Here is a 10,153-nt window from a genome sequence, read left to right on the forward strand (position 1 = left end):
GGTGGTGTTAGCCATCCTAGAAGTCTTCCATCATGTCTCTGTCCTGAATCTATCCTCCATTAGTACTACAGCCTGTCCTCAATAGTTATGTTTGTGATAAAAACTGACGAGGCACATTGTTGCACAAAATTTGCAATTTCAATGAACTGGCTGCCAAGGCCTTCCTTGGGGCTTCGACCTGCTGATTATGTCTGAATTTTCCAAATAATTCTTCCATGCAGCGCTGGCAGTAAAATTGGAGACTTCTGAGACGGCTTTTGATGGTTGATTTTGTAGTAGTATTCTAATTTGGGGCGAGGAGCGTCAGTTTATGATGTACAGTAGGAAGTGGGAACAGGACACAGCCAAGCCACCCTGTATTAATGGCTATCCATGCGTGGGCGGTATCTGGTGCTGGAAAGAATTAAATCACTGTATCATGGTGAGTGACAGAGGGATTTGGGGGCCTTTTGCAGAAAGCCGAGCAGCGCCTCCACTCTTATCAGCTCTGGTGTTCTATAGCCCTCCACACACACACACACACACACACACACACACACACACACACACACACACACACACACACACACACACACACACACACACACACACACACACACGCACGCACACACACTGAGGCGTCTCGCCAAACCCCACTGTTCACTGCCATCTGGCTCGCATTTAAACATGCACAAAAGCAGGGAATTTGTCAAGTACATCTGTGCCTGTGTCAACTTTTGTCAACTTATAGGAATATTTGCTTTGCCTCCTCGTTTGGTTGTGTCCCAGTCAAGTGTATCACATATGCACGTGTTGGTTGAATGGCTCCAAAATTCAAGATTGAGAAAATGTTGACATGAGCGGAGGTTAACCTCGGCATGTCGCCGATGAAATGTAGGTTTTTGGTGGTGAGATGTAGAGATATATTGTACAGTACATATCAGAACCAGATGACACACCATGCCATCACATACTGTAGTGTACACTGTACATCTTCCAGAAATCACTAGAACTGAACATCACGTTGTTAGACTTTGTTAACGGAAACACTGGTTGTGATTTTGGGGACCCTTGTTGTCACTCTCATAATGTTCAAGGATAATTCCTGCTTTTGTGTGATGGATAGTTGTTATTTCTATATTTTATATACAGTATAGACTATAGGTTATAGGCTCAGCAGAATCTTAACAATTGTATTTCTGAAAATCACTTAATCCAGCATCAATGCATGCTTATTTTCAAGTTGACTCTATCAATAATTGTATTCCCTAAAATCCCTGATTATTTGACCCATTAATTTGCCATTGACGGCAACTAAAGGATGCAGATGTTCTTATGTCTGTCACCAGAGACTAAAACTTGCATTCAATATACAGTTCAAAGAACCGCATTAACTAAGGAACATTCCTTGAAACGATCAATTGTGCAGGGTTGATGGAATGGTGACTTTATAAGTCACCACTGCAAACACATTAAGCTTTTAATGTGAACAGCTACTGTCATAAGTATTTCTCCAGTAACATATTTCAAAAATCTCATAAAGCCACAGTGTAATTTTGTTTTAATGGCAAGGTGTAGTGTACAATAGAGAGCCATGAAAATGAAAGAGATTTTATTATTACCCAAAACATTAATATCCTTTTACTGACAGTAACAATTTAATAATCCATACTAGATATGGTCACCATTTTGAGCTCTGCATAAGTGCAAAAAGTCACATTCTCTTGCAGTCTCTTTAGGGGTGCATATCCCATATGTACTTGTGCTGTCTTTTCATGTTGCGGTGGATGTACTTTTCTTATCAAAGATTGATTCGGTGTAAATCAGCCAAAGCTGACTGCAATTAATAATAAGTGACACAGTGTCCAGTTCAGTAACAAATGGACATATTTTGCTGCTCTCTCCCCATAAGAGCTGGTCTTCTCTAAGTCTAATCGTGCTTGCCGGCCTATTCCTTTTTGTAATAAATTGATAACAAAGTATTAAAAACACGTGTGTCTCCTTTGATTATATGCTTGTGGTGTCTGAATCTCTCGGAATAGCGAAGAACAAAAATATCTATTTTTCAGCATACTGTCACTGACTAAAGGGGAGTAGTCAGTTCAAACCATTACTGATGTTTCAGAGAAATCTTTCTCTCTGCAGAGAAAAGTGACGACGAGGAGTTGGACATCAAGCCAGAGAAAGGTGCTGGAGGCCAGGGGAAAGATGATGGGAAGGATCCCAGGAGGCCTAAGCGGCCTCGCACCATCCTGACCACTCAGCAGAGAAGGGCCTTTAAGGCCTCCTTTGAGGTCTCCTCCAAACCCTGCAGAAAGGTGAGCCAAAAGGCTAATATACTTCAGTTGAAAACATGTCATTTTTGTGGTGTGACACTTGTCAACAGAGTCGTTCGAGTTGACCAAGTATACATTAAGCCAAAGTGCATTGCATGTCAAAGTCTAACCACCGATACGACACAGGGGTAAGGGGTTGACACTATGGCAGGTAAATAAAATGTTGGGGCATGTGGAGTTTGCTTTGGAGTTGCCCAAACTGCAAGTGCACATATGAGTGCAGCTAGATAAACCCAACACGAGATCACAACACTGGTATCGGAATTCGGTATCCGGTATCGGTATCGGCTAACACAGAAATTGCGGTATCGTGATCGGATCGGGAACGTAAAAAGTGTATTGGGACACATCCCTACTTATTATATATAAGACAAGGCATTTTAGTCAGGCACTTAACTAAGACACACTGATGTTGCCATACTTTTCGGCACTATCTTTTAATACAGGATTTTATTATTTCCCCTGGCTTTCATCAGGCTTTGGGGACACATGGAGTATTAAATGCACGCCACGAGGCCTACAGTAGTTTCACAAATAAAATTCTCAAATTCAAAAAAGTTCCCCCCACCTCAGAGCTGGGCTTTGAAGTGGGCGAGCAGCATTCTGTTCTGTGTTAACTGAGGTAGAGTTGTAACACAGTCCGCCTGCGCCAAATGACATTCTGAGAGAGGAGATCTGCTTCCATACTGTAGCTCAGGCCCTAAAAACATGCACTGCAGCCAGTCCAAGGCTTTGAAGAGGCAGTAACCAAGAGGTCCAAAGGGACTGCTGTATTAATTCAACATTCATTGAAATCAAAGCAAATAAAAGAGGCAAAGTGCCCATTGGGAAATGTGCCAGGTACATAAACTATTTCCGTGTGCTGTGGAGAGTTTTGTTTTGTCGTGTGATGTTTAAAGCCTTTTATTTTGTTTTTTACAGGTGAGGGAGACACTGGCTGCTGAAACAGGACTCAGTGTTCGGGTTGTGCAGGTGTGGTTCCAAAACCAGAGAGCTAAGGTGAGAGCCTTTAGCACAGGACAACCAATGATGAATTACTTTGTTTTTATTTAGAGACATGAGTCAGGTCACAACAGCTTGGTTCCCTCTTGAATTTGCAGGAAAAGGCAATTAATAACTCAAATAATAAATCACCCAGATTGTGTGTTAAACTTATCACAGCATTCCTTTCACATCAGTAAAGTTAAACTGCAGTGGGTTGGACATTCACCTCATTCTTGCCTTTAAATGTCTACACCCTCCTCTTTTTTGATATTATCTTTGAAAGCCTTTGATATTTGACAATGAAATGCGCTTAGATACAAGTTTATGTAGTTCATTCAAGGGTGAGCAGCGAGGAGCATCCTTTTTAAATTAAAGAGTGCACATGTTAGTTTGAGGAGTTTCTCACAACTTTGACTCCTTCTTTACAGATGAAGAAGTTGGCAAGAAGACAGCAGCAGCAACAGGAACAGCAGAATTCTCAAAGACTCGGTCAAGGTACAATGCAGAACCTGTACAGCACACTGAATTTCACTGATTTCTTTTCCTGTTTTAGGTCACATTTTTAAAAGCCGAGGTACATCTTATATCACAGTATACCTAAATGGTTAATGCGACTGTATAAATAGGCCTGCAACATTCTCAGTTTAAGGGCGGGAACCCCTTTTGGTGTTTTAAACATTATATTATAATTTAGCTATTGAAAAATAGCAGATCTACAAGCTTCGAGTGGCGCGCTAAGAGCTTGTAGGTCTGCTATTTTTGAAAAATTGTGAAAATATTTATTTCAGAAAACTGGAGGATTTAGAAGATTTTTTTTAAATGTCGATGTCATTGGCAGAGAGCTGGGGAGGAGTGTGGGAGCAGCATCTACCAAATACTCTCAAATATTATGTGTGAAACATGAACAATGAACATACTATGACCTTCGAGTGTCTGTGCTGTAGTCAGTTCAAGGGTAAAAGACAAAGTGACTTTCCTTACACAACATTTCAAGAACAAATGTGTAAGATTGACTCCACCACATTTATTGGAAGGGGAAAAGGTAAATTAGGAATTAAGCAAAAAAGGCTGATCTACAAGCTGAGTCAGAACACAGCGTTATTATTTTTTGAAAATGTCTGTGGAAGGTCTTTGTCAGAAATGTAATGCAGCAATGCAATGAAAGAAAGTGTACTTTTAAGTTGTACTCTTGAATTTCGAAAAGCATGTATTTTAAGTCAAATACTCCCTACTATATTTGACCAGGGCAGGAGTATCTGCTGGGGTCGACTCGATTATGTGTACGGCTGTCTGTGCTGTACTATAGTCAGGTCAATGATGGTAATTTACAAAGTAGCGTTCACACATCCATGAGATACATGTAATGTGAATGTAAACCAGAAAAACTTCACATCAAAAGATCTGGATGGTTTGGAAAACGAATGGAAGCCGAAAGGAATGAATGGCAAACAGAATTTCACAAGGCCTCACCACTGTAAAGGAAAGTTCAGGGGGATGGGCTCCAGTCACAAAGCCACAAGGACTATGATTCCCACTCACTACTCTGTAAGCAAAGAGCAAGATTTTTAAAGTCAAGTGTGAGAGAATCACTCTTTACCAACGTGAACAATAGGTGACCATGATAAAGATATTCACAGGTCATCCAAGAAGATGCGGGGTAGTATAGCTACAGAAACATGCTTGCACGTCTCTGTTACCATTACAAAGCTGCGAGTTCTGAAATTTTTTAGAGAGCTAGCTAACATAACTGACTGGAAACACTCCAGATTCACCTCGGGACCACACACTCGATAACACCTTTCCATCATTCTGATTGGCCGTCTTACAGAGGTGATGTCCAATCGAATGGAGGGCATGATGAACTCTTTCACGCCGCTCGTTCCGCCGCAGCAGCAGCTGGTTGCCATGGATCAGAACGGTTACAGCACAGACCCTTTCCAGCAGGGGCTCACCCCCCCACAGATGCCCGGTGACCACATGAATCCATATGGTGAGCATCTAGTCCCCTTACCCTTACCTCACCCATCCATCCCCCCTTAAAAACACACACTCATACTCATCCCTTGATGTACCTCATAACTCCCTAGTGTGGGACATGTGTCCTGGCCACAGCCCCTTGATTTAGACCGCTCACAGAGCAATACGAGCAGCTTCCCCTCCCACATGAGATAACACAAGCATGCTCACAAGACATCGGGTTTTGAAGTTTATTTTCAAATAAATGTTATACGACTTTAACTTTTCCACACGCACCCCGACACTCCATCTCCCCCTGCGAGGCAAAAGTTATTCTCCGTTTCCATTGGTGGTAATCTACTGTAAGTACCGTACTTCTTAATGTGCGATCAAAGTGACCATTGGGTTTCAATGATAAGAGTTGGAGTTAGTGCCGTTTTCAGCCGGGAAACGAGGGTGTCATATGTTCTTCCTGTGTGCGTGTGCGTGTGTGTGTGTGTGTGTGCGCGTGTGTGTGTTTTAAGGTTGTACCCTAGCCCTTATTTTAGGACTCGAACTTCGGCAGGAATTTGAGTGAACATTCGGACCAATCATGACAAACACAATTTTTCGGGCCAAACAAAGAATTAGAAAGTAGATAAAACGGCAGGTTACAACACGTTTTGTTCTTCTTTGTAAATATTTGGTCCAAAATAGTGCGTGTTGTCATGACACGAGTTGGCTTCGTACGACGCTTAAAGGTCTTTAAATAAATAAGTTTTGAAATGCCTATGGAGAAAATGAAATGGAGAATAATTTCCTGGGCCACTCGTCGTTCTGAAAGGGGGAGGGACTGTGACGCTCTATTGTGCAAAAGGATGCCTGTTTAACAGATTAAATGTAATCAGCAGGGCGCAGCAGGGAATCGAACCCCATCCCAGTAAACCAGGAGCTCCATGCCTGTGCCAAAGTGCTTAGTTTGCGATGCAACGCAAAAACCTACCCTAGTAGGAGCCCTACCCTACCAGCCCTACCCTACCAGCAGCAAAGAATACAAAAACAGATACTTACCGTGAACCATCACGTTCTTCTGCAGATGACAGGCAGTGTCCACAAGTTAGGTGAAATGAGGTGAAATGACAGAACCGGCCGAAATTATGGCAGTCGACGCAAAAGACGCAACGCAAACGAGTGCAACCGCAGGAAGCCGGAACGCAAACGCAAACGAGAGCAACACCATCAGTACCCTGCAGAACCACACCAGCGACAGCAAAGGACAATAAACAAGATTTGTACTCACTGCGCAGCAAGCAGCTCTTCCCAGCAGCAGCTATAGCGTACAGTTCCTACCTCAATGTCTTATGCAGGGAGGGGGGCATCAGTCTGGGACACTTCACATGGGCTCCAGGGTGGGGGTCCTCGGAAGCCTAAATTGGTGGGGCTGTGGGGCCCACGAACATGGCTCGTCTCAGGGTCCAGGGCTTGGTGCTGCCTACACCACTGGTGCAGTGACTCTTCATATTCTGGAATTACATGAAGAGAAAAGATAAGCGTCATTAGTGTTATGTAGGCCTACATCACATTAGAAACACATGTGGCTGTATAGCCTTGTCAGCCCCCACAACCCATATTTTACAACTTAACATCCCTCCCCCATTTTTAATATATACATTTTCCCCCCAACTTTTGAAATATGTTTTCCCTTCAGCTTTGAATGAAGTTTAAGCCCAACATTGTATTGTGCGTTTGTGACAATACTAATTTTATATTGAATATGAAGTGTTAGCATGTTTAACCAAATGGACCCTTACAGCTCTCGGTGTACAAATGGAACCAAATGGACCCTGTCCACTGTCAAGAGTTTGAATGCCAGTCAAAAAGACACCATGAGCCATATTGGAACGGTTACCTTAACTCTTGTTATAAAACATAACTCACATCTCAGTGGCATTCATTCACAGATCAAGTTCCCCAAACTGAATCAATTAAAACAAAGCTAAAGGTTTAAGTTTAACATTTAGTTACCTTCTTGCTACAGCCAGACGGTGTGTAACTTCTTGCTACAGACAGACCAAACACACACCAGGAAGAATACGTCAGAATGCTACTTCCACTTCCGCTTTATATAGTTGAGGCCATCACAGGAGCCAATCAGCAGCTTGGCTCCTCCTAAACGTTAGCCAATCACTCACACACACACACACACACACACACACACACACACGGACGGACGGACGGACGGACGGACGGACGGACGGACGGACGCAACAGCGCAGCGAGAGAGAGAGAGAGAGAGAACTAACCTTTTTCTCAAATTGTGCCGCTGGTGTGTGTGTGTGTGTGTTGCTGATTGGCTGATTGGCTGCAGGTCCATGAGCCCATCACGAAATGAATGTGCACAGGGGATTTTGGAGAGGGACAGCACAAGGAGATAGACATAACTTCTGACAGGAATGCACGAGAAACTTACTTTTTAACATACCGGTATATCACATTCTCGCCGAGATATATTTTCGAGTTAATAAAAAAGGAAAAAAAAAAATATTTTTTTTAATTAAAAAAAGAAAAGTCGAATGGCTCAAACCCATTAATTAAGATTCGAGTGCCAACCCTAACGAGCGAACATTCGAACCTTGAATGTTTGGGGACAGTCTTAGTGTGTGTGTGTGTGTGTGTGTGTGTGTGTGTGTGAGTGTGTGTGTGTGTGCGCGCGCTCATGTGTGTGCGCACATGTGTCCGTCGGTACGTCCATCTGTCTGTGTGCGCGCATGCTTTGCTGTTTGCAGCAAAGTATAAAGAAACAAACAAGGGGGATGAAGCCCGTCAATCAAGTATTAGTCCACAGGATGTAACTGGAACAACACATTTTTGAGCGCTGTCCTCAACAAGTCCCAGAGGGACCATTTCATGAAGTTCATAACTTCCTTATAATTTGCCTCCATTTAGTTTCTCTCAGTGGTAAAGACCCAAATCCCCAATCTCATCACTCTCCTTTGGTTCGGGGAAGAGAACAATATTGGCAAGGCATTAAAAGATATGTCTCATCACACTGTCCCCATTTTGTGCAACACTATCATTAAGATCCAGAGTGTAATAAAGTTAACTATTCCCTGCAGAGAAATAACATGTTGAGGTTTTATGAAAGGCGTAAACAGTTGCTATTAACCAGATCTTTTAGGAGGATGCCCCCTTGTTTACATGCCCCTTCATAGACCACAATTGTCCCAGTGAGGGCAGCAAAAAGTGAGCTTTGATGATCCTTAACAAAACAGTTTTCACAATTGTGATCACACACAATAGCAATTTCTCAATATGGCTATTAGTAATTATCGTTTCACAACAATGTCATAAATCTGGTATACAAGACTGAATTGATTTTGCAATCAATACCATGGGATGCATGAGTGCCTGTGTGTACGCGATGCTTCTATGTTCAAACACCAAAACTACATTTTGATTCCCTCCCTCCACAGGAAACGATTCTGTGTTCCACGACATAGACAGCGACACGTCTTTAACCAGCCTCAGCGACTGCTTCATGGCGTCATCGGAAGTCAACTCCATGCAAGCCCGCGTGGGAAACCCCATCGACCGGCTTTATTCCATGCAGAACTCTTACTTTGCGTCATGAAAGAGTGAAGGCATCAACACGGAATACAGTAAACTGTACATCTCGACTTGAGGCCGGAGGGCCAGGAGTTTCTACATCGATATGGACAAGACAGTGAAAGGAACAAACTCCTGGTTATGTATGGAAGCTGACGCAATGATAGTTAAATAAACCACTGTTGGAGAACAGTGAAGATTCCTGGGGAAAAGACCTACAAATATTGTTAGATTATTTGGTAGCATTGCTTATCTGTCACGGGAGATATTACTCCTTTCTTTGTTCACTTAAAGAAAACGAGTACATATTGAAGCCACTGATTATACCGTCTCAAACCAAATAACACAGCGAGTTTATACAGTGCATGATCAATTGTAAACTAAACATTTTTTTGTATGCCCCTGGCTAAATTGTGGTGTTTGAACTGTTTCATTACACTACATGGATCTCCATGTTCAGCGTTTAGCATTTTGATCACTTCCATAGGTTTAGATATCGTGTTGATAGTAAATAGATGCAGCATGTCTGCAAGATTGACTGTAAATGTACGTATGTATGAGATATTTTGTGCGTATGTGTGTGTGTGTGTGTGTGTGTGTGTGTGTGTGTGTGTGTGTGTGTGTGTGTGTGCGAGCGAGACAGAGAGAGAGAGAGAAAGAATTGTTTAGAGAAAAAAGTGGAGAATTTGGTGGACATGTAGGATCAGTAAAGTGTAAATAATTTCCCCAGGCAAATTGGATGTGCATGTTAAAAATGGAAAACATTCTATTTATTTAACTATAACAGGCTCTTGAAGGTACATATTAAAAATTGAAAAGCTTTATTTAAAAAAGGAGAACTTTTTGTTTTGTTTTGTTGTTGAGCGCAATTAATTCGTGATTACATGAGTATCACAACTCATCTTGTATGCCTTTTTAATATGAAGATTAACCCTTTTTCTTTCTCAGCCAAGCTGTAAATGAGCGACATGCTATTTATTTCGTACAGACCAGAAACATTGTCATTGTCATATGTGCATTCTCAAAATGTTCAAGTTGCTAAATGACCAAAGTTGATTGGTTTGATGAATAAACAATGTCTTTCTCCTGATGATAACATTCAATAAATGCCATTCAGTGATCATTCAAATGTCAACATTTCAAGTCTCATTGGTTTCATGAGGTGGGTTGGTTGGCTTGTTTAATTTTCTTCATCAGCCACAATGTCCCATTCTGTCCCTATATCTCAGATCTGACAATATATCCAATCTGTTCCTATTCCTATAACTGTGATCATGACAGTTCTCAAACTATCCCAGCGCTCCCACCTGTCC

The 10,153-nt window shown here is 42.1% G+C and overlaps 1 protein-coding gene across 2 annotated transcripts in view; it reads left to right on the top strand.

Moving 5' to 3' along the window:
• The window catches only part of lmx1bb (LIM homeobox transcription factor 1, beta b), a 57,077-nt gene extending 47,240 nt beyond the window's left edge, over positions 1-9,837 (top strand). The window contains exons 4-8 of one of the 2 annotated variants that reach the window (XM_080766658.1): positions 2,125-2,297; positions 3,237-3,314; positions 3,728-3,794; positions 5,128-5,289; positions 8,708-9,837. In XM_080766658.1, the coding sequence (XP_080622784.1) occupies positions 2,125-2,297; positions 3,237-3,314; positions 3,728-3,794; positions 5,128-5,289; positions 8,708-8,865 (638 nt within the window). In that variant the 3' untranslated portion in view covers positions 8,866-9,837. The remainder of the gene's footprint in view (positions 1-2,124; positions 2,298-3,236; positions 3,315-3,727; positions 3,795-5,127; positions 5,290-8,707) is intronic. The other variant, XM_080766659.1, reaches the window with a different exon arrangement.
• The last annotated feature ends 316 nt before the right edge of the window (positions 9,838-10,153 follow it).

Source organism: Protomyctophum bolini (assembly GCF_963924005.1).
Source record: "Protomyctophum bolini genome assembly, chromosome: 6".
In the NCBI taxonomy this organism is placed as follows: Eukaryota; Metazoa; Chordata; class Actinopteri; order Myctophiformes; family Myctophidae; genus Protomyctophum; species Protomyctophum bolini.